At 44.7% G+C, this 24,146-nt stretch overlaps 1 protein-coding gene across 3 annotated transcripts in view; it reads left to right on the plus strand.

The window, feature by feature from the left end:
* The window catches only part of ADAMTSL3 (ADAMTS like 3), a 285,673-nt gene that overhangs the window by 165,434 nt on the left and 96,093 nt on the right, over positions 1-24,146 (plus strand). For all 3 annotated transcript variants that reach the window (XR_014213399.1, XM_082198243.1, XM_082198244.1), the window contains 4 exons: positions 5,917-5,991; positions 16,208-16,365; positions 19,441-19,552; positions 22,456-22,594. Coding sequence is in view for 2 of the 3 variants with exons in the window: in XM_082198243.1 (XP_082054369.1) it covers positions 5,917-5,991; positions 16,208-16,365; positions 19,441-19,552; positions 22,456-22,594 (484 nt within the window). In the remaining variant the exon portion in view is untranslated. The remainder of the gene's footprint in view (positions 1-5,916; positions 5,992-16,207; positions 16,366-19,440; positions 19,553-22,455; positions 22,595-24,146) is intronic.

The following is a 24,146-nucleotide window of genomic DNA, read 5'->3' on the forward strand; positions in this document are numbered from 1 at the left end:
AAGCAACCAATCAATAAATGGTGGGTGTTTTATAACCCAAATCCTCCTTTGCAGCAGATGAAGGATGGAAAAAATGGGCAATGTTTCCCCCTTTTGTGTCACACAAACCCCACTGCTCTCTCAATGTGCAGCAGCAGCCATGCCCATATATCAGGACATTATTAAATGTAGGACTTGGTTGCATCTGCTTCCCTTCAAAAAATATTGCAGGAATTTAGAATGTACTTTCTTTGCTATGCATATATAGCAGCATAGTCTTATTGATTTAATAGAACTGTGTGGCTTAACGGCCCCCTGTGCACCACTTTGCAAGAATATAAGGGGTTTTGTTTCAGTAAGTGTATGGATTGTACACTTGATGACTAGAGACCTTTTTAAAGCTGCAGGCTTGGTGGTAGATCGTGGTTCATGTTGAGCTCCCATTGTGCTTATTAATATCCCCCCCCAAAAAAAAAAGTGTAAGAGGAGCATAAGAAGCCCAGAAGAGCTGTTTGAGTCGAACCAAATCTCTGTGTAGCCCAGCAAGCATTGTTCAACAGCGGTCAGTTAGATGCACTTCAAACGTGTCAAGCAGGGGTACAAAAATGGATAAGTATGGGGAAAAACATGTCAATTTTGGGGGTGCCTGTACTTCTATACATCCCCTCTGCATCAAGCATAATTTCATTTTATTATTATTATTTCAGTAGCTTCGGTTGTCTGAAAACTCCACCCCAACATCGCTCTTGCAATCAGTGTGCATTACCCGTTTCTTGAAGGCAACTGGTGTTTATTTTGTGGTAACGTAAAAAGAGAGAGGCTCTGTCTATATTTAGAAGAGCTGTGACTACTGGCAGAAAGAATTGGTTGATTTGTGGATGGTGGTATTTTGGGTCACAGATCAGCAGCAGTGGTTTGCAGCCCAGCCTAGGGCTTAAATACTTAACCAGTTGAATGGGGATAAAGATAGGCACAAGGGTATTGAATAATTGCCAAGCGTTTAAAGCATTACTTTGCTGAAACTATGCAAGATAGATTTACCAAAGGACCTACCTGATCATAAAGGGGCTTGTATTGAAACAGCTGCAAAAAGGGAGGGGGGAAGTCCATTCTAGCAGGGTGGTTCAAGGCAAACTCCTTCCTGATCCTGGAGCAAGGCGTGCTTCTATTGCCTATCAGTTGATGGATGGGGGGAATGCACCTTGTTCCAGAAAAGAAATGATTCATTGGGAGTTCCTTTTAAGCTCCCAGCTGTTTCCTCCCCCCCCCCCAATTTTTTTAATTGATTTTCACAAACGTATAAACACACAAACAAATAAACATAAATCATAACCTTATTAAAACTTAACTATTAATTAATTAAAACTTAATTATTAACATTGTTAAGTGACTTCCTCGTATCCCCTTAGTTGAACTTCAATGCATATTATTTTAACGGTTTTCCAAATCAAAATTCTTAAATACTTAACTTAATCACTTAACATCTTTCTTTCTTACCAATTCAGCATTAAACAGATTAATTCATCACATTACATATTTAAATCCTAAGCCTAGCTGGTAATTGCAACCTTTTTCCAATTAATTTAACAACATATTTAACTAAATAGTCATTAAATTTCCTCCATTCTTCCTGGTACTCCTCCTCCTCCTGGTCGCGGACTCTTCTGGTCAGGTCGGCTAGCTCCGAAAAATCCAACATCTTCATCTGCCATTCTTCCACCGTTGGTAATTCTTGCGTTTTCCACTTCTTAGCTAGTAAAATTCGAGCAGCTCCCAGCTGTTTTCTTGAAGCCACATTGGTACCTGCCGCACACCAACAGCACATAGGATGCCAGGTGTGGAGCTAGAGGGGAAGGAACAGTCTTGGCAGGCTAAAGTTGGTTCATGGGCTCTACATTAACAGAAGGTTGGTCAAGATGATATTAGCATTCTACTGACCACATTGTCACCTCCTGCTGTAAGGGGGTGAGAATAGCCTGCCAGGGGCTATCTACTTGTCTCTCAGGGACCCCTGACCATTAGGTCCAGTCGTGGCCGACTCTGGGGTTGCAGCGCTCATCTCGCTTTATTGGCCGAGGGAGCTGGCGTACAGCTTCCGGGTCATGTGGCCAGCATGACCAAGCCGCTTCTGGCGAACCAGAGCAGTGCATGGAAACACCGTTTACCTTCCCGCCGGAGCGGTACCTATTTATCTACTTGCACTTTGATGTGCTTTCGAACTGCTAGGTTGGCAGGAACTGGGATTGAACAACGGGAGCTCACCCCGTCGTGGGGATTCGAACCGCCGACCTTTTGATCGGCAAGTCCTAGGCTCTGTGGTTTAACCCACAGCGCCACCCTTGTCCCTCACAAATGTAATAGTAAAATGGCTAATCTGTAAATATTTCCCCACCTAAAACTGGGCATCATGGCCTGATCCTCCAAGCCTTTGCACCATGGTTCCCCAAACTTGGGTCTCCAGCTGTCCTTGGACTACAACTCCCATTATGCCTAGCTAACTGGACCAGTGGTCAGGGATGGTGGGATTTGTAGTCCAAAAACAGCTGGAGACTCAAGTTTGGGAAACCCTGTTTTTACACTGTGTCCCAGATAGGCTTTCCATATAAGGGAAAAAAATATTTGGCATTATTGATCTGACCCATCCATATATGTTGTTTCTTAATTATGCATACTTAGAAGGGGGAAAAAACCAGTAGAAAAATATCATAGTGGATAGTTTTCCATTAGAGAATAGTTTTCCCTCCCACGTCTCTAGGTCTGATTGACCCCATTTCCCACTGAAATTAAACAAAAATAAAACAAAAGAGGGAGTGGTTTTTGCAACACAATAGAAGAATTGATCCCTTTATTGGAGGAGTTTATGAACTGGCGCAGGTTAGGGGAAATACTTTTATACACGTTTGAGATTTGTTTATGATCCCCCTCAAGGATAAAATGGGTTTAAAAGATCAGATCCTTACAGTGCCAAATTATGCATGATCCTCTAGGCTTCTATGGCAAATCTTAAGGACTTCCAGCCTTTAATCAGACCTGGCTTGAGGCTATACAGTCTGGAGAGTTAAGGTGTGATGGGGTCTGGAATCTAAAAACATGGACCACAGGTCAAGAATTTAAGCTTGCTTAAATCCCAGTGAATCACATAAACTGCACATGAGCACTTAATTTCTCACTTATGTGGTTTATTGGATTAAATCTAATGGATCTCATTTTAAAATGGAATAATGACAAAGTCTACAATTTAAAGGGTTCCTTTAGGCCCTTTTTAGCTAGGGCATGTGTTTTCACAATGAGCCTTCTGAAGACCCAACTCTTTCCCCCCCAACACCACTGCCTGCATTGCAAATGTTTTTTCAAACTCAAAATATGGCATGTACTACGGTAAGATAATTATTTATTTGAAGGATAAGTTAAAATGTCTCATTGCACACACAAAGCTGACTCTAGGGTGTTTTGAGTTACACCCATAAATCCTGTTTCTCTTTCGTAAGAACTGAACTCCTGAGAGCTCATTGGCTGTGTTCAAATGTACAGTGGTACCTCGGGTTACAGGCGCTTCAGGTTACCAATGCTTCAGGTTACAGACTCCGCTAACCCAGAAATAGTACCTCGAGTTAAGAACTTTGCTTCAGGATGAGAACAGAAATCGCACGGCAGCAGTGCGGCAGCAGCGGGAGGCCCCATTAGCTAAAGTGGTGCTTCAGGTTAAGAACAGTTTCAGGTTAAGAACGGACCTCCGGAACGAATTAAGTTCTGTACCCGAGGTACCACTGTCATGCTTAACCATGGTTTGTTGCTACACAGATAAGCTAAAGTGAACCTTGTGGTTGTATGTTTCTTCACTTCTCCTGCTCCTTGGTGTGGCCTTAAGAAGGAGTTCAGAAGTGTTGATATCCATGTGGAAGCTTGTTCAGATGTCCTAATCCAAACATACTAATTTCTGATTAATTTTAACTATGATTTTGTCCTGGCTCCTGCCCCAGTCACTACAGCAGAAGGCCCTTACTTGAGAAATACCTTTATTACAAAGCAAGTACAGCAATAGGTGAAAGCTAACTCAGTCCTAGAGCTTCTTCAAGTGGGATGGAGAGGTTAACTGAGCTAGGAGCAAGACCAGAATTCCAAAGTCCAAGATCAAAACTGCACAAGAGTGGCAAAGTTATCCTAGCAGGTTGAACATCCATCCAGCAATATAGCCTCAATTGCGAGAATTAGCCTTGTAAGAATGTCTAGCCTGATGCACTACATTGGTGTGCGTGTGCATCTGTTCCCAATGGCAGAGGTGTTGCCCAGCCCTGGGACACAACGCCAGACCCCATCTCCTCTGAATCCTGTTCAGCCACCCCAGGCTTAGGCTCTGAGCTCTTCCCAGGCTCCAACAACATTCCTTCATCCACAAGGAGAGAGAAGAAGCATCTGGGACTCTTGTTCCAGCATTATCTCCTGCCCAGGAAAGACTTCCTCAAACAGGCTTTGCTCAGCCTCGCCTCCCTCTTCCTCTTTCAATGCCTCCAGAGTCTGCCATCTCAGGTCTACGCCCGAAGGCAATGACAAACTTGTGAAAGGTTTGTTGAAAGAAGCCAAAATTCAAACCATGGGTTGTGAAGCTGGCTTGTTTCTGCAAGCTGCAGTTAAAATTCACCACAGTTTAAGGTTCAGACACGACACTAAACCACAGTTCATCCCTAATGCAGCTCCTTGCAGCTGCACCAGAAAGGAGGCGTGAAGCACACGATCCTTCCTTGTAACGTGAAAAAAAGGCTTTGGGAGTGGAGACAGCAATTATAGTCCCAATTATCCTTCCACTTCCATGCATTCGTGGGACATGGGGAAAGCGGTATGGAGTCACTTGAGGCAAGCTGAGTTTGACTGGAGTTGTCCATCTGCAACATAGAGATAATAAATGCTGGACCACTGTAAACATTTAACCAAATGCTGGAGCATTGTAAGCAGTACTAAGATCATTTATATAAACATAAGCATGCTTGAACAAGCAGTACTGTATAAAAATCCTAAGTAATGTTGCTGTATTAACATTTAGAAAAGAGGGTTAGCTTGCTAAGTGTCATAGAATCATAGAGTTGGAAGAGACCACAAGGGCCATCGAGTCCAACCCCCTGCCAAACAGGAAACACCATCATCAGTTTTGTTTAAAGCCCATTTTTAAATGGAAGTAATGATCTTCTGTAACAAATTGCAGGTATTTAGAGGGAGATTCTCATTTGCAGTTCTCTAGTCTGTAAAGGCTTTGGATTTAGTGCCAGGTAGTTCAGTTGTTTCCTGCAAATCTTACTGTTTGTTAAAGCCACGATCTGTGCAGGAAATGAGGGGCGTGCAAAATCCAGCTAAACAGCCATGAAGTTCTTTTGCAAAGGAAATCTTGCATGGCACCACTGTTTTTAAACCCTTTCCAGCTATGAGGAAATAAAACCAGAACAGTTAGATGCAAATTGAATGACTGGTGTACTTCATTAATTAACAGAAAATAATTGTCCAGTAGCTGGACAGATTTACAAGTTGGTTGTTGATGTTTAGTCGTTTAGTTGTGTCCGACTCGTCATGACCCCCTGGACCAGAGCACGCCAGGCACTCCTGTCTTCCACTGCCTCCCGCAGTTTGGTCAAACCCAATCTGGTAGCTTCGAGAACACTGTCCAACCATCTCATCCTCTGTCGTCCCTTTCTCCTTGTGCCCTCAATCTTTCCTCAATCTAAGTCCACATGTGGCTTAATAACAGTGTGTTTCAGAGAGCAGAACCTGGAACAATGTGCTTAATAACGTGCGTATGTTCCTGTTGTTTTAAGTAACTTATTTTTGAGGCATGCTTTGTGAACTTCTTCTCCTTCCCCCTCTTCCTCTTTTGAATATCAGGTTTGTTATGAGAAGTTATGTTTCCCTTGCAAGATTTAATTTCTGAAACTGTTCCTTTAATTTTCCTAGGGGAGGAAACCGTGATTGCTGTGCCACATGGGAGCCACAGTGCAAGAATTACTGTGAAAGGACCGGCACACCTTGGTATGAACCTTTTTACACATTACTAACAGAGAGGAAGTTGGACAAAAGTATTCCATTTGGGTGTTTGGGGGGTTATTGGAGCTATAGTTGAAATACCTTACTTCTCCTGCCTAAGCCTGATCCTGAAGTCCTATGGGTGTGCCCAGCTCCTCATGCAATTACCATTACATGATGGAGAGAGTGGGGCTGTGCTTGGTGGCTGTGTCCCCTCCATTGCATCCACATCACTTAGGACCACCACCCTGTAGGGGTGAGGAACCTCTGTCCTCCCAGATGTTTCTGAAGTCCCATCACATTAAGCAAGCATAGCTAATGGCCATGGATGATGGGACCCATAGTTCAGCAACTTCTGGTGGGCTGAAGGTGTTCCATACCTGCTCCATACATTGTGGGGGAGTGGGGGAAGGTCTGAGCCTGTTCTACCTATATAGGCTCCCTCCCCAGTTACGAACTATGAGCTATCATAATCAAAAACTCTGGTGCATGCAGGAACGGGGTAGAAATCTGGTAGGACGTGAATGTGAATCTGCTTAATTTGCACTTTCTGAAACAGCGTGAGAGCCAAAACATAGCCGTCCTTAAAAAAATCACACTTGTCTGAATTTTGTGGTGGTGTGTTTCACCACTGAAAGAATTTGTACAAAACTGCAGAGATATTAGTGAAAGTTAACATATAAAAAGTGTCGTAGTAGGCAAAATTGCTTGCCAAAATCGGGCAAAAAGTGCATACACAAATGAGTATATTAAAAAAGAAGAAGAAAGTACACTAAATTACTGGTAATTTTTCACAAGGCATTGGGGGGGGGCTTAAAAACAACTTGCCAACTGACACAGAAATGTGAAGAACTGAATTTAAGGTTGGAAAAATTAGAGGTTGAAAGAGATCAAAATTGAAAGAGGAGGCTGAAACCTGCTGAAGAGACTCTCTACTTCAGATCTTCCCCCTCCAGCAAGCTACTAGGCCAAGTTTAAGATGTTGCTGTTAGCATGTAATTCCCTGAACACTTTGGAACCAGGTTACCTCTGAGAATTCCTTATCTTGTATTCCCCTGCCCAGACTCTTGGATTCTTTACTCTTGGGTTCTTGAGGGAAATACCTTTAGTAGTGTTGTATGCTCCCAGGGTTCATCAAACATCCAGTAGGACTCCAGGGGCATTTGCCCTCTGGAACACATTCCCAATGAACATCTGATAAGCATCTACAATACTGGCATTTACGTGTCTGTTTAAACTTGTCAGTTCACCCAGGCTTTCCCAGAATGATCCAGCTATTTTGATGTGTTAATCTGGCCTACTGATTTGTGATATATTTCCTATGTGTCTTATGAATGTAAATTTATTGTTGAGTAGCAGTGTCATACCTGGCACTGCTCAGGAATTCTAAAAAAAAAATCAAAATCAAAAATTGTTTTATCCAAATGTAAACTAAAACTTGCTCTTTGATCTAAGGAACCATCGTGCAAAGTTTGGTTGCGATATTTTAAGAGGCGTCCAAGTGCATAATAAACAGACAACTATGCTTCATGTAAACAAGTGCTTTGTTTATCTGTCCAAAATCTTCCAACATTCCACTTCATTGGATGTTCACAAGTTCTAGTTGTTTTGAGATGCTCAACTGTTAGGACGGGTCTTTGTTTACAAATGCGGAGAAGGAAGCTGTCTGGGTTGCAGAGAGCTTTGTTGTTTTCATCTTGTTGTCCTTTAAATGCTTGGCTTCCCCAAATAAATCAGATAAGGCCACACTTATTATTGTCACTTTCCCTTCATTTGGCATTTGAAATGGTTTATTTTGGGAGGAAGGGAGTTGAAGTGAAGGGGGAAGGGTGTTGGAATATATTATAGGCTTTCCAGAAGCTGTTTTGCTAAGAGCTTCAGAATCCAAAATAAGCCAGAGTCCTCTGAAAATAATCCCCCTGCTGTAGAAACAACAAAACCAGAAGCTAATATTTTTACAAGTGGCTAATGCTAGATAACCAAGTTCATGAACTTACAACCGAGTCTAGCTGGAAGGGAAGCGAAAGATGCTAAATTCCTGACTTTTTAAATGACAGAACCTTGCATTTTAAACATTTAGCCATACATGTGAATTCTGTTTTTATTCTTTATGGATATTAACAGGAAAACATGTGGCTTACAGTTTGAGGGGATTAAAATAGGTGTGCGTTTAACCGAGACTCGTGTTCCCTATCTGGGAATTATGCACACAATGGTGGTGGTGGAAAAAGTTCATGAATTCCAGCAGGTAGGTTTTCTGGCAGGAGAAGCTACTCTCAAATCCACTGACGTCCAAACACGACATGACAGGTCTGCACCATTTTATACTTAAATCAGAGACACATATGCTCTACCTATTCTTTTTGTGTCCAAATGGAAATAATCACTTTGCCGGAGAAGCCCCCTTAGATTTTATATAGCTGCTCACACTCACATTTATTCCTTCTTATAAATAACGTTTATTGGTTTGTCATGAACACATGCACAAACTAACATATAGCCATGCAGACATTGGCAGACTCACACACATTGTATTTTCAGTATAAAAGTTACAGAGATGCAGTTACATAGAGCCAGGATTTCAAGATGAATCTATATAGCCCAACCACAATGAATTATTGGGGGGGGGGGCTATATGACTCTCCCTATTTTTATAATCAAAAATTCTAATTTCCTTAAATCCGTTTTCTTTTAAACTGCAAGCGTTGGCTTTTAAAGATGCTTACTAAGGGAGTGAGATAGGATCTTGATAACCCCTCACTCCTTGACCTTAGGTTCTGTACATCACAATTTGGAATTTTGATGGATCGTATTTCAACTTGTGGGTTAAATATATTTTAGCTTCCAACCAGGAGAAGGCAGTCTTCTTGCTGTATAGGAAAATGACAAAGAACTTTATTGATTTGAGTGTCAGTACATCTCCAAACCCTTTGCAGAACAGAGTGAATCCACTGGAGCATAGTCACTGTGTGTAAAGTTTCTCTCTCTCTCTCTCTCTCTCTCTCTCTCTCTCTCACACACACACACACACACAGAGAGAGAGAGAGAGAGAGAGAGAGAGAGACCAGCTAGTTGAACAGCTAGTCTCTTACAACTTACAGCATCACTACTCAGGTCTCACAGCTGTGGCTGGCGCTATGGTCTAAACCGCTGAGCCTCTTGGGCTTGTTGATCGGAAGGCCGGCAGTTTGAATCCCTGCGACGGGGTGAGCTCCTGTTGCTCTGTCCCAGCTCCTGCCAACCTAGCAGTTTGAAAGCGTACCAGTAGATAAATAGGTTCCACTGCGGTAGGAAGATAAACGGTGTTTACATGCGCTCTAGCTTCTGTCACGGTATCACGTTGCACCAGAAGCAATTTAGTCATGCTGGCCACATGACCCAGAAAGTTGTCTGTGGACAAACGCCGGCTACCTCAGCCTGAAAGTGAGATGAGTGCCGCAACCCCATAGCCCCCTTTGACTGGGCTTAACCGTCCAGGGGTCTTTTACCTTTTTACCTTTTAGTGGACTCAGTAAGAACTTTCAAGACAGTAGTGGCAGGGACTGGCAGGACATTGATGAGTGTGCTTTGGGGAAAGGGAGCCTGGAGTCTGACTCAGGAGAGGGGGGCAGTGTTTCGTGGGGACTGGTACCAGCCAGGAGGCAAGAGCCAGAGACAGGGGAAGCTTCAGAGCTGGATGGTGGAGCACAGGAGGAAGAGGAGGAAGAGGAAGAGGCAGGTCTGGCCAATGAAGGGCTGGATGCTTCCCCACCCTCTCCTGTGCCAGTGTCTCCCAGAAGCAGGAGAGGAGTGGAAGTGGGAAGAGCAGAGGCAGCTTCCACTCAGGGATAGTCTTGGCCTGCTTACGCGCTGGTGATGGAGGGGCATGGCCCCTGTTGCTGCAACTGCTTCATAGAGCGTGGATATTCAGAGTCATAGAAGGCTTTGTAAGTGTTTGCTTTTGATAATAAAGAGCTAATTACAGTCTGTCAGGGAACTGCCATCGTCTCAGGGGCGAGAGGGGAAAAGCCGGATGGATTACAGAGAGCCTCCAAAGATCGTGGGAAGCAGCATCTCCTCAGCGGAGAAGAGTAGCCACGCCTCTAGTGAAGAGGAGATGCAGGGCTCAGAGGAGGCGAGGCGGTGCCAGGACACCTTGCCTGAGCAAAGCAGGGAGGAGAGAGGTCCTCTGTTACCCACGCCCTCCTTGTGCAGTAAGCTTCCGCGCAGAGAGGGAAGGTACAGACTGGGCGTCAAGAAACTACTCTGCTGGGGAAGATTTAAGGACCGCCCACTCTCAGATTCTGCCAGTGAATGAGCAAGACACGGAATAGAGGCGCTCTGCATTCCAAAGGTTTTTATCACCGATAAGAAATCTTTAAAACAGTCTGTTGAAGCATATTGCCTGATTGCTCTCTAGCAACCAACCTATACCTCTTACACAGTCATACCTCGTGTTGCGTTTGCTTCAGGTTGAGCGTTTTCAGGTTGCGTCCCACGGCAACCCAGAAGTACCGGAAAGGGTTACTTCTGGGTTTCGCTGCTCGCGCATGCGCAGACACTCAAAATGACGTCATGCGCAGAAGCGGTAATCCGTGCATGCGCAGACGCGGGTTGCATTCTGCTCATGTTGCGAACGGGGCTCTGGAACGGATCCCATTCGCAACCAGAGGTACCACTGTATACTGTGTGTTGTGTGCATTCCTTGGCTGGGAAGTGGCTGTGACAAGTACTGATCTGCACTCCATCAGCTGGCCTGGCAACCTGCAGATGGTCAGGTGGTTTTCCCAGCCAGTGAAGACACACCTGGCCTAATAAAATCTCTCCACTCAACGCTCAATTCCTTAGTGTGGCCAGCTCACTGCCCATGAGTGACAACAGACTCTTCCTTCCTCTCTGGTCTAGTCCTGCTCTTGCCTTAGCTTCCCTGCCTGATCTGCTACCCCCCGTTTTTCTGTGATGACCTTGGTATCCGATCTCCAGCCCAACCATGATAATGTCTCCTGCTTCTTGTTCAGCTGATCACCACCTACGTTTGATAGACTCGGACCCCGCTGCAGTTTGCCAGAAACCAAGCCCAGACCTGACACCAACTATACAAACAGCTACTGTTGTTAAGGGTTCCTGCACTGAAATTTGCTCAGCTGGCAATCAGTTTAGGCTTATATCTGATAAAGACACATGGCTGGTGGACCCAAAACTTCCAAAGCATGGACCAAAAGCACTTGTATTTAATATTGCTCCTTTGGCCATCCCATAGGGACCAAATTATGAGTGCTGTAAGGCTGCTGAAGACCTTATTCTCCCATGAAGCTGGTAATACTCGCCCTTCAGTTAAAGTTAGTTGGGGTGATACTAAGAAAAATGCTCGCCCACAGCAACAAAGCCTTGTTCCACTTAGGTTGTAACTTCATCCATATGCCGACTTTTCTGCCTTTTTGGGGTAAACCTGCACTCAGAATTAAATAGACTTTTCAGGCCATCACTTGCTGAATATGCCTGGAAAGCCGCTTGCTGTTATATTTCCAGATGGCTGCCAGTTAAGTTTGCAAAATATTACCTTGCCCTTTGAAGAAATAGCTATAAAAAAATATATTACGCATGCGGAGTGTTTTGTGTTCATTCCATAGGGAAGCTGCTATTGACAGGCAATGGCTTAAAGCAGGTGAGAATATACGGGAGCCGAGCTTACAGGTAGCCTGTGGAGCAAATCTTCATCTCTCTGTGTGATGGAATTACTTGGAAAAAATGAGCAGCTGGGTTTAAGCTTCCCTGCTGAAATCCAGGCTGCCTTTGCATAACTGTTAGTAGAGAACTGCTTAAGGCATTGGGTCTAATCCAGCACTGGCGTTGAGTGATGTTGTTCCAGCAAATGGGTTGTGATTCTCTACATACCTGCTTGTCCATTGAACCATAAGGCTTGTTCAGTGTTTAGATGCTCTAAAAGTCTTCATATATTCATAGATATGGTTTTTTTTGGGGGGATAGGCTGTATGCCTGAGTCCCTTCTAATTCCTAGATCCAACAAGAATCCAGTGGCTGGAATAGCCGGACAACTTTCTTGGCAATGGCCTAAGTGTGGGTTTATAAGGTAAAAGGATGTGGCGTTGGGCCAATGGTTTCTGACACAGATTTATTAATTAACTTTGGTTACAGCAGTCCACAGTTCACACACTTCAAGGGGAGAGAGGCTATGGTTTAAGTAATAATCTGGACTGAGCCATAGTGTAGCAGTTAAGAGGGATATTACAATATGGCCAGCTGAAGCATCCCAACAACTACAAGACTGTTTTCATGACACCGATTGGGAGGTATTCGCCCAACAGGATGTAGAGACTCATACTGAGCAAGTGTTGGACTATATTAGGTTCTGCACTGACAATGTAACACGGAGGCGCCGGATAAAGATCTACCCAAACAGGAAGCCCTGGATGACAAGGGAGGTTCAGGGGTTGCTAAAGGCAAGAAATACTGCTTTCAGAAGTGGAAATAAGTCGTTGTACAGCTTAGCTAGAGCGGATTTAAAGAGAGGTATCCGTGTAGCAAAAGAGGCGTATAGACAGCGGCTGGAGAATCATCTACAAAGTAACAACACCAGGCAGGTGTGGCAAGGTGTACAAGAATTAACAGGGTATAAATCCAAGGATTCCCTGGCAGACGAGGGAGGGGCATCCCTCGCAGAGGATTTGAATGCCTTTTTTGCCCGTTTTGAAGTAACATCTGCAGCAACACCTGCTGAGGCTTTACCACCACCACCACCACTCCCTGTGAAGGCCTTGCCACCATCACCATCATCAGTACAAAGGAATGTAGTAGTCTCTGTGGAAAAAGAAGAGATGAGGAAGGTGTTGAAGGGAATCAACCCAAGGAAGGCCACAGGGCCAGATGGGGTAGCTGGAAGGGTATTGAGAGACTGTGCAGATCAACTAGCAGGAGTTTTCACTGGGATCTTAAATCGATCCCTAGCCCTGGCTATTGTTCCATCCTGCCTAAAGTCCTCTACTATCGTTCCAATAGCAAAAAAATCTAACCTGGAAGATCTGAATGACTTTCGTCCAGTAGCACTCACACCTATAATCATGAAGTGCTTTGAAAAGCTGGTACGAAATTATGTCATTGCCTGCCTACCAGAGGGACTGGACACATTCCAATTTGCTTATAAAATGAAAAGATCGACAGAGGACGCTGTGGCGATTGCCCTCCATGCCGTTCTTGCACATTTGGAGCAGCGGGGGGGGGGGGGTTATGCCAGACTGCTTTTTTTAGATTTCAGCTCGGCATTTAATACCATTCTACCACAACGTCTGATGTCTAAACTGGAAGATCTGGGGCTTCCGTTATCACCTTGTGGGTGGATATTGGACTTTTTGTCAGACCGCCCCCAGAGGGTTCGGTTGGGCCCTTATGCCTCTAGTATGCTTAGGACTAACACAGGAACACCACAGGGATGCGTACTCAGTCCGCTCCTTTATATTCTCTACACGTACGATTGTGTCGCTGCTCACCCTAGTAATAGGGTTGTCAAATTTGCAGATGACACAACCGTGATTGAGCTCATCTCTGAAAGGGAGGGTGAAACGGACTATAGAGATGAGGTGGAGCGGCTGACAGAGTGGTGCAGAGCTAACAACTTGCTCATAAATACAAGGAAGACAAAGGAGCTTGTGGTGGACTTCAGGAGACAGAAGAGCAATGTCCAGCCACTTTTGATTGATGGGGTCTCTGTGGAGAGGGTAACAACGTTCAGATTTTTGGGCATTGAATTACAAGAGGATCTGTCCTGGAGTGTCAACACAAGGGGGCTTGTGAAGAAGGCGCAGCAGAGACTGTACTTTTTGAGAATTCTAAGGAAAAACCATCTTCCGCAGAAACTGCTGCTTGCCTTCTATCACTGTGCCATTGAGAGTGTGCTCACTTATGGCTTATGTGTGTGGTACGGAAGCTGTACTACCCGGGACAGGTTGGGGTTGTGCAGAGTTGTTAAGGCAGCAGAGAGCATTGTTGGCTGCCCACTCTCCACCTTAGAGCAGATTTATGCCACAAGGTGCCATAGGAAGGCACTGGACATAGTAAAAGATCCATCGCATCCTGGTCACTGTCTCTTCGAGCTCCTGCCGTCGGGACGGAGATACAGGACGATGAAGACAAGAACGAGCCGTCTTAAGAACAGCTTCTTCCCCAGAGCAATCTCGGCCCTGAATGGGAAGCCTGGACTTTGAAAGTCATCTAATCTTCCTTGCTGTTTTATACTGTATTGTTTAATTAGTGTTTTTATAGTTGTTTTGATTTTGTGTGGAGTGCCCTACCTGGGTGGATGGAGCAGCCAAGTAATTTTGTTGTCCCCGAGAGGGGGCAATGACAATAAAGATATTATTATTATTATTATTATTATTATTATTATTATGAGCATGAGTTGGGAGCTCTCTGTTTTAAACTCACCTCAGCATGTACTAGAATGTACTAGGTGGTCTTATATGAACTTCCATCACTTGGCCTCAGCCCCCACCTGGAATGTGGATGCCACCATACCAGGGTTGTGGTAACAATTACTATGACATATAAATGTGGCTATTGCTAGCGTTATTTATAGAACATCAAGTGTTTTTATCTCCTAAGGATTATGAGTGCTCCAGAGCCTACTTAAATGAGTCAAGTTGTTTTTAAGGAAATCTGACAGATTATTTCCTCTCTTTTTTAACAAATGGGTTTGGGTACACTTCTGTCTAGACACAGTGGACCAATTATATGCCTCTTCCAGCCCTATTGCTTTCATTGGAATTAGACCAAGGATAAATTTGGACCAAAATTCCTTTATCCAGAGAAAGATATTGTTGTTTCTCGCTCAGCTGTTGCATTATATCCTTGCTTTTAACAGAGTTGGGGAATGTTTCTCTTCAAGATTGTTCATGCCTTAGGCCATTCATGAATATTTTAGGGGGCATATCAATGGATCTGCATGATTTCACAAATTATAAAGGACACTCACTGGCCACAATGAGTTGCTGTGGATCAGTTAAGGAACAGAAAGCTTCTTCTTCTTTCTTTGGCGATCACTCGTAAACTGTGTAAGATTGTCTTCCATAAACATGGTTTTAACAATGAGTCTGTAAGTGACTGTGGAGGCCAATTCTGGATCTACAGGTCCTTCCACAGTGGGGACATTGGTTTCCGGGCGGGAGTTCATCACGGTGTGGATTTGCCAAACGTGCCTTCCTCTTAGCACGTTTCTCCCTTGCGTTCTGAGTTTGAGTGTCTCTAGGACAGGAAGCAGACAGTAGGAGTAAATGGGCAATACTTGAATAGAGAGGGATGTAGAAAGTGTGGCCTAACTAACATCAGATGCAACCCACTATATTGTAGTAGCAGCAGTAGCAAGCTTCTTCAGAAACCTTTTTACAGGGCCAAAAGGAGCATATTATGGGTGCCAGTTGGGATAACAGTTCCACAAGTCTTTAAAACATGCTGAAGTGGAATCAGGTGATCCTACCAAAACAAAAAAAACCCCAACACTTTGAATTGTACATCATCTTTCATGGGCAAATGTAAGGAATTTGTACAGTGTATGTGCAAAATATTAAACACTGTGATAGCCGTGCACATACATCAATTCTAAGAACTTAAAAAATGAAAGCAAAAGCAAACAAACTTCGGTCATATTTTGTCCACTGTGTGAGTTACAGTGATCTGAAATAATACCTCAAAACCACTTAGCTCTGAGATCTAAAGCCTTCCCCCTGTCTAAGCAGTTTGTTGCTCAAGCTCAGTGGCAATAATATATTTGACCAGGAAAAGGGAGAGAGGTCTGCAAGTGAAGCGAAGCTCATTATTCTGTGAGTGTGGATGACAGGCTTGACTCGACTTAATGTCTTTTTTAGTTGTAAGGCCGTTCAAGACAATCAATTTTCTCCTTATCTGCTGGCCGTGAACCAGTGCTAAACCTGTTTTATTTCTAATGTATGAAAATACATTTTAGCTCCTTCAGAATATATGTGGTGTGGCAATGTGTTCCCTTTCCAGAGAATTAGATTAAACAGCAATCCTGGTTAATCCCCTGTCACCCGACAGCTGTAGTTATCGCCTAAATATATTGCACCCGGCTACCTGCCTTTTTACAACTGTATCCCATGTCACTACTTCTCCCAATCTACTTTTTGTTAGAATGTCAGTGTTTTGGGGTTTAGTTTTGCCTTTCAAGTGTTCTCCACAACCCTCTGAATTGTGGCATGTCCTTTTCCTGTTTCAGTGATTGAATCAAAGACGCTGCAGGGAGACAGCGGAGAGCACAGCTTTGGTGCCCCGGGAACGTTCGTTATTGAAAACACGACTGTGGAATTTCAGAAGGGCGCAGAAAGAGAAACGATAAAAATCCCAGGGCCCCTCGGAGCTGATTTCATTATCAAGGTAAGATGTTGCCTCCCTCGGCCGTGCAGTCTGAAGATCTGGCACAGTTGAAACAGCTATGTATAAAAAGGACAAGAGCAGCCAAAGGGAGAGAGGGAGGGAGAGAAGAAGAAGCTGAACAACTGAATTAGGATTTATAAGGTGTCAGATGCTCAGGCCCAAGTTAGGCAGGTGGGCTGCTGTCACATAAGCAGGCAGCCTAAAGCCAGACTGTTATGCCAATTTAATAGTCAAGGCACCCCCTCAAAGAATCCTGGGAACTGTAGTTTGTTAAGGGTGCTGAGAGCACTAAGGTTCCTGTTTCCTTCACAGAACTACAATTCCCAGAGTTCTCTGGGAAGAAGGATTGCAGCTCTGGGAGGAGAATAGAGGGTCTCCTAACAACTCTCAGTATACTTCCCAGAATGCTTTGGGGGTAGCCAGGGCTGTTTAAAGTGGTGCAATAGAGCCTGAATGTAAATGTGGCCTGGTTCTCTGAAAGACTGTTGAGTTACTCCAGTTCTTACATGTATTTTGTGGCCAGGTGGGTTGGTGCCCTTTGATCCTGATGTTCTAAACCCAGGAAGAGGATTTAGTAGCTAATAGAAATGCCTGCTGTTTGCCAGCCATTGGATATTCTCATATTTATAGACCACCTGTTATTCCAAAGATGCTAAGCCACATTGCAAACGTACATACAGCAGTCCCTTCACTTCTCAAACAGAAAAGTGGAAACTATTGTTTAGCCCATTTTACTATCCAAGTTCAGACATTTAAGGGGAAGAATATGGTAGCCTATTTAAATTGCAGGAGGAGTTTGGTCTGGCAAGATGGGGCTATTTTGTATGAGCCCAGCCCAATTCTAAAGCAAGTTATTCAGAATTTATACCTAGTTAATGCAAGCAGCACTTGATTAAAAGTGAGTGCAGGTTAGAGACCACAGCTTCAATCCCATTTGTTAAAGTTGCTTTAGAAATAAGACCCATGGACTTTGAATGAGATCAAACCCCACCTGTTGACTCCCACAGTGGCTTACATAAACTAAGGGCTCAAGCAGACTTCATTTTTCCACATTTCCAGGCACAGTTTCTCACTTTGAAGTGCTGTGTCCAAATGCTTTTTTTTTTTTTTGCCTCAGCACTTTCCCTGTGAAAAACCTGCTCTTTACTGACAATCCTTCAATCCACAGAAATCCACATTGCCGTTTGTTCCAATTCAGCAGTAAAGAGCAGGCTTTTGCAGGGAAAGCTCTGGGGCAACAGAAAAAAAACGTGCTTGGACACAACTCTTTACAGAGTCTTTTTCCCCCACCTGCTTTAAATCCAGTAAACAGGTAGCATGGCAAGCTTCCTTGGGCAAGAAGAAGGGCAACCACTGGAAAGGTTTTGCCCTTTGTTACTACCTCCTAAGCTTCAGAAAATGAGGCAATATCAAAGGAGGGCAAAGAAGGTGTTGATATGGGAGCAGGTGTCCTCTTGACTGATAAAAGGTAAAGGGACCCCTGACCATTAGGTCTAGTCATGACCGACTCTGGGGTTGCGGCATTCATCTCGCTTTATTGGCCAAGGGAGCCGGCGTACAGCTTCCGGGTCATGTGGCCAGCATGACTAAGCCGCTTCTGGCAACCAGAGCAGCGCACGGAAACGCCGTTTACCTTCCCGCCGGAGCGGTACCTATTTATCTACTTGCACTTTGACGTGCTTTCGAACTGCTAGGTTGGCAGGAGCAGGGACCGAGCAACGGGAGCTCACCCTGTCGCGGGGATTCAAACCGCCTACCTTCTGATTGGCAAGTCCTAGGCTCTGTGGTTTAACCCACAGCTCCACCTGCGGTCCTTCTCTTGACTGATAGGTTGCTTTAATTGTACTCCAGCCCTACCTTAAAGGAACTCAGAGGAACCAGTGGTGGAGCAAGCTGATCGGGCACCTGGGATGGCACGTGTGTCCTGTGCCCAGGGGTGGGGCGAGCCAGGGCAGGACGCTCCATGGGGCCTCCAAGGAGTCTGCTTGCTTCCTCCCACTCAGCCACCCTACAGCTGAGGGGGAGGCAGCGGGCAGAAAATTTGGGGCAGTGCGGAGCCTATGGGTGCCCAAGCCACCGCATCACTCCCAGGAGAGACAGTGGCTCAGGCGCCCTGCAGGCCACACAATGAGTGCTGCCCGACATTTTGTCACCCCTCTCAGTGCTGACACCTGGGGTGAACTGCCCCCACCGTTCCTCCCTGAGAGGAGCATACAAGGTTCAGCTGACCCCATTTTGTCCTCACAACAATCTTAAAACGTAGGGTTGATAAAGAGAGAAGAAGCGAGCCAAGGTCACACAGTGAGCTTCAGCCCTAGGTGGGCATTCAATGGAATGTGTTTGCAACCTTAGTCCAACACTCTAATACTGAAACCATTGTCTGAGAGGATGTGGTTGGTTTTAAGCTGCTTTTGGTTTGAAAATGTTTTTGATTGTGTTGTTTTAATGACCTGCTTGCCACATTGCCCTCCTTTGGGAGGAAGGATGGGGTATAAATTGATGATGATGATGATGATGATGATGATGATGATGATAGAAATAATCACTACACCCCACGGGATCCAATGTGTTCTAAGCCTTTAATGGTAAGCAATGCTTCTCTTCACATGTCGCCCACTTCTTCAACATTTAGGTGCTCCAACATATGAAATGGGTGATCCACTATACCTCCTAATCATGGGGATATCCAGTTCATATGAACCCCTTCTCCAAGGGTGCAAAACCATGGGTGCCTGTGCAGTTGGGTGCCAGCAAAGGAGCATTCTGTGGCCATCTGTGCCACAGAATGGAGGCAGACATGGCAAAGAGAAATGGCGCCACTGATAACCTGTGAACTGGGGCCGTGATGCTGACCTAAACGGCAGATGATAACAGTGCCTGATAAGCAAAACCCTTTCTGCTTTAGATTATAGCACTCCAGATTTCCTGCTTTCAATGTTTCTAAATTCCCCCTTGCCTTTTTTTTTTTTTGCCACGGCGCTTTCCGCGCTACGCTTTGCGCATGAATTATTCTGTGACAGGCCATAGAGGGCTGGCCCTCGCTATACAAATGTGTTGTAATGGGACTCTCTCTAGGCCAGGTATGCTGCCCCCAAAGACAGTGTGGTTCAGTTCTTCTTCTACCAACCCATAAGTCATCAGTGGAGACAGACAGAGTTCTTCCCCTGCACTGTGACATGTGGAGGAGGTGAGTAACGGATGTGGCTTGGGAGTGTGTACAGCTGTGGATTTTAAGTGGTGGATTTACAGCTTTCTAGCTGTAGATATATATATTTTAATGCTATAAATTCATGCTGGGTTATAACACTGAGCTCCTCCCTGTTTGCAGTGCAGAAGGCCAACATTTGCAGCCAGTTTAGTATACGGTGATGTTTTCGGTGTAGCTACCAGGGCTTTTTTTCAGCCGGAACTCAGTTCCCCTTTCAGTGGGCGCCAATGCCATTATAAAAGAACAAGGGTTCATGATGAGTTCCAGCACCTCTTTTTCTAGAAAAATAGCACTGGTAGCTACTATTTTTTTAAAAAAACAAGTTGCATGTTTCAAAGGCACACTGGAAATGTAGCTAGTGTTTTGGGGAAGGCATAGTTTTACACAATGTGTTTCAGAGTGCTTCTCAGTAGTCTTTATGATAGCTTTAAAAGACTGGCAGGTATTTGTATTTCTGTATCATAGATGGGGGTAGGGTGAAGCAGAGGTAGCAGTGGTTTGTCTAAGGCAGAACTCTGCGTTCACCACAAGGTACAGTGCTACCTTGGTTCTCAAACTTAATCCGTTCCAGGAGTCCGTTCAACTCCTGAAACTGTTCAAAAACTAAGGCGTGGCTTGCGATTGGCTGCAGGAGCTTTCTGCACTCAATCAGAAGCCGCAGAAGCCGCGTCAGATGTTTGGCTTCCAAAAAAGTCTGTAAACCGGAACACTTATTTTCAGGTTTGCGACGTTTGGGAGCCAATTTGTTCAACAGCTAAGCCATTCGGGAATGAAGGTACCACTGTAATGTTTGATTTATTTAATAGGAAATTGTGTGTCGCTTAAGGTAAAGGTAAAGGTACCCCTGCCCGAACGGGCCAGTCTTGACAGACTCTGGGGTTTGTGCGCCCATCTCACATCTATTGGCCGGGGGCCAGCGCTGTCCGGAGACACTTCCGGGTCACGTGGCCAGCGTGACAACGCTGCTCTGGCGAGCCAGAGCCGCACACGGAACGCCGTTTACCTTCCCGCTGGTAAGCGGTACCTATTTATCTACTTGCCCCCGGGGGTGCTTTCAAACTGCTAGGTTGGCAGGCGCTGGGACCGAGCAGCGGGAGCGCACCCCGCCGCGGGGATTCGAACCGCCGACCTTTCGATCGGCAAGCCCTAGGCGCTGAGGCTTTAGCCCACAGCGCCACCCGCGTCCCTTGTGTGTCGCTTAACTGTACATAAAACCTCTAAGCGGTTTACGAAGAATATAAAAATACACATCAGCATTGTCAATAAAAATCAGCGTTAAAGACAAATTCATTTGGAAAACAAGTTGATTTAAAACAATAGTTTAAAACAGGCACCCCAAACGTGACCCTCCAGATGTGTTGGGACTACAAGCCCCACCATCCTTGACCACTGGTCCTGTTAGCTAGGGATGATGGGAGTTGTAGTACCAAAACTTCTGGAGGGCCGAGTTTGGGGATGTCTGGTTTAAAATGTAAGCTAAAATTGCAAATTAAAATACACAACAGCTTTACATGTCTGGCTAGGATTAGAGATGTGGTGCACAGAGGGCTATAGAGGGAAATGGAAGGCAGGGCATTTCCATTCCACAAACTTCATTACAGTTATAGAAGGAAATTTAGGATGCTAGCCAATACCTTTTTTAAAAAAAGCAGTGGTGACTGATCAAGGCACTGTTGCAGGCAAGGGAACAAGATAATTGTGCAAAATGTCCTCTCCCTGGTCCTTCTGAGTTACTGCTGCTGCTGCAGCTGCTGCTGCTCTTTAATGGATCTGCAGGGACCGTAAAGGCTTCTCCATCACAAGTGTGCCACAGAGTTTGCAAATCTGCTCATCTGTCCAAAGGTTTGCGACCTTTCCAGCGACGAGTGTTTGGCCTGCATGCTGTAGTTGGCGCAAGTGGGGTCGATAACAGGGAGCCGGTTTTTTTTTTAAACTCGCATCGCTGTTGGCTGAGAAAGCGCTGGCCTCAGCCGATTGAAATGAGTCCTCTTGAGTCATTGGCCTCAGCTGCCGAGGAGTTATGAAATGTTTATGAACATTCCCAGCCCTAGGAAGGCTTGAAAGTTGTCGTCGCACAAGGCCTTACAGGCACATGGGAATGCGTGCTATTGGAGGGGAGAGGTGGAGCAAGAAAAGATGGTGTTACCAAAGTGTTAGCTGACTGATGGAGAGTACGCGAAATTGTTTGCATGTGCATGGAAGAGGGATGCGAATGTTCTTCGCAAATAGTGTGTATGTTCACAGGGGGCATTACGAGTGAAGGTGAGAAGTAATAATAATAATAATAATAATAATAATAATTTATTATTTATACCCCGCCCGTCTGGCTGGGTTTCCCCATCCACTCTGGGTGGCTTCCAACAAAACACTAAAATACAATAACCTATTAAGCATTAAAAGCTTCCCTAAACAGGGATGCTTTCAGATGTCTTCTAAAAGTTTGGTAGTTATTTCTCTCTTTGACATCTGATGGGAGGACGTTCCACAGGGTGGGTGCCACTACCGAGAAGGCCCTCTGCCTCTGTGGAGTTGGGGGCACATGTGAGAGTGGAGGAGGAAGGGACACAGAACACACAAATCTATCCATATACAATTGTACCTGGTTTGCCAAACGCCTTGGAACTGGTACGTTTCGGCTCCCGAACAATTGAAAACCAGAAGTGAGTGTTTGGGTTTTTGAATGATTTTCGGAAGCCGAATGTCCAGCACAGTTTTCCGATTGGCTGCAGGATGCTCCTGCAGCCAATCAGAAGCCGCGCCTTGGTTTACGAACAGTTCCGGGAGTCGAACGGACTCCCGGAACGCATTCTGTTCGAGAGCCAAGGTACGACTATATGTTGGTTTCCACTTAAATGCAACGCATATTCCTCTCCCCGATGTAGGTTACCAGCTGAACTCTGCAGAGTGTGTGGATATCCGTTCAAAGCGCGTGGTGCCAGATCAGTACTGCCACTACTATCCTGAAAATAAGAAACCAAAGCCTAAGCTGAAGGAGTGCAATATGGATCCCTGTCCTTCAAGGTTTGCCTTGCCAATTTATAAATGGATGGGTGGATCCCAGTCGGAGCACTGGGGAGCCGGGTGTCTGAGTCAGTGGTGGAGGGAAGGTTTTGCTTTTCAGTAAAGAAAGGAATAGTGACCACCGGTATTATTTTTGCACGCACACCCCACCGTGAATCGGTTCATTTGATTGAGTGGGTTCTGTCTGTATAACCTGGAAATTGAACTCACTATTCTTGGGCAGGGGTAGCCCTCCAGATGCTGTGGGCTACAAGTCCCATCCTTCCTGACCACTGGCTGTGCTTGCTGGGGCTGATGGGAGTTGTAGTTCATCAGCATTCGAATGGCACTATATTCGCCGCTGCTGTTCTTGAACAAGACGGGCTGAGCCAAAAGTTCTTGTCATTATTGGTAGGGAAAGAAGGGATAATTTAAGCAGATCACTTTCAGACAAAGATTATATATGCACAAATTTATTTATATTTGGAACGTATTTGTCCAAACCATAGTGACCCATGAATCAATGTATATTTAAGGGAAACAATAAGTTCTTCCATTTACATATACGTTATATAGCTCTGTAATCTTAATTATAATTTTTGTAATAATCGTTTAGGGTTGCCATATTTCGAAGAGCAAAAAAGAGGATGCCATGATGGCCATTCAAAGCAAATGAATGCAATCTGTCCCAATTTTTACCCCGGAAAAAGAGGACACATGGCAACCCTATTTATTGTTGTCTTCTTCTGCCTTTTTAAAATGGTTTATGTATTCTTTTTCTTTCTTTTTCTTTTAACTTGTAATATTCTTAATTTTTAAAAAGATGGAAATTAGACTCCGAGATTAACAAGGCTAAAAAGTGTTTCTGATTTGGAGTTGGATAGATAAAGCTAACTCCCATATACTGAATAGTCTGGAAGTAGCCTTCCTTAGACTTAGGAAAATTTGCTTGATTTGGAGGCAAATTAGTAACATTTGCTGCCTATGAAAGCTGGAGACATGGCGACATACTTTGAATTTTGTTTTAATTACTGGGATTAAAGTTGGTGATTATACAGTGGTGCCTCGTAAGACGAAATTAATCCGTTCCGCGAGTCTCTTTGTCTTGCGGTTTTTTCGTCTTGCGAAGCACAGCTATTAGCGGCTATTAGCGGCTTAGCGGCTATTAACGGCTTAGCGGCTTTAAGAAAAAGGAAACAAACTCGCAAGAACTCGCAAGACGTTTCGTCTTGCGAAGCAAGCCCATAGGGAAATTTGTCTTGCGGAACGACTCAAAAAATGGGAAACTCTTTCGTCTTGCGCATTTTTCGTCTTGCGAGGTACCACTGTATCAGGATTTTGGGGAAGAAGAAGAAAACAGACTGACTCATGGTTTGATGATAGATATTTCTGGAATGCTACGTGTGAAATGAAGGGAGCGTTGGCTAAAATGCAAGAAGCCAGAGCAACTCATTATTTGGAAGTTTTCATTGAATTAAGCAAAGGGTGCAAAGAATTGCAGCAACACTTCCACTAGTTCCAGATACTTCCAAGAGAATGCAGAGCCAGCTGGAGAAAATGTTAGCCAAACAGT

This window comes from Podarcis vaucheri (genome assembly GCF_965113315.1).
Source record: "Podarcis vaucheri genome assembly, chromosome: 14".
Classification (NCBI taxonomy): domain Eukaryota; kingdom Metazoa; phylum Chordata; class Lepidosauria; order Squamata; family Lacertidae; genus Podarcis; species Podarcis vaucheri.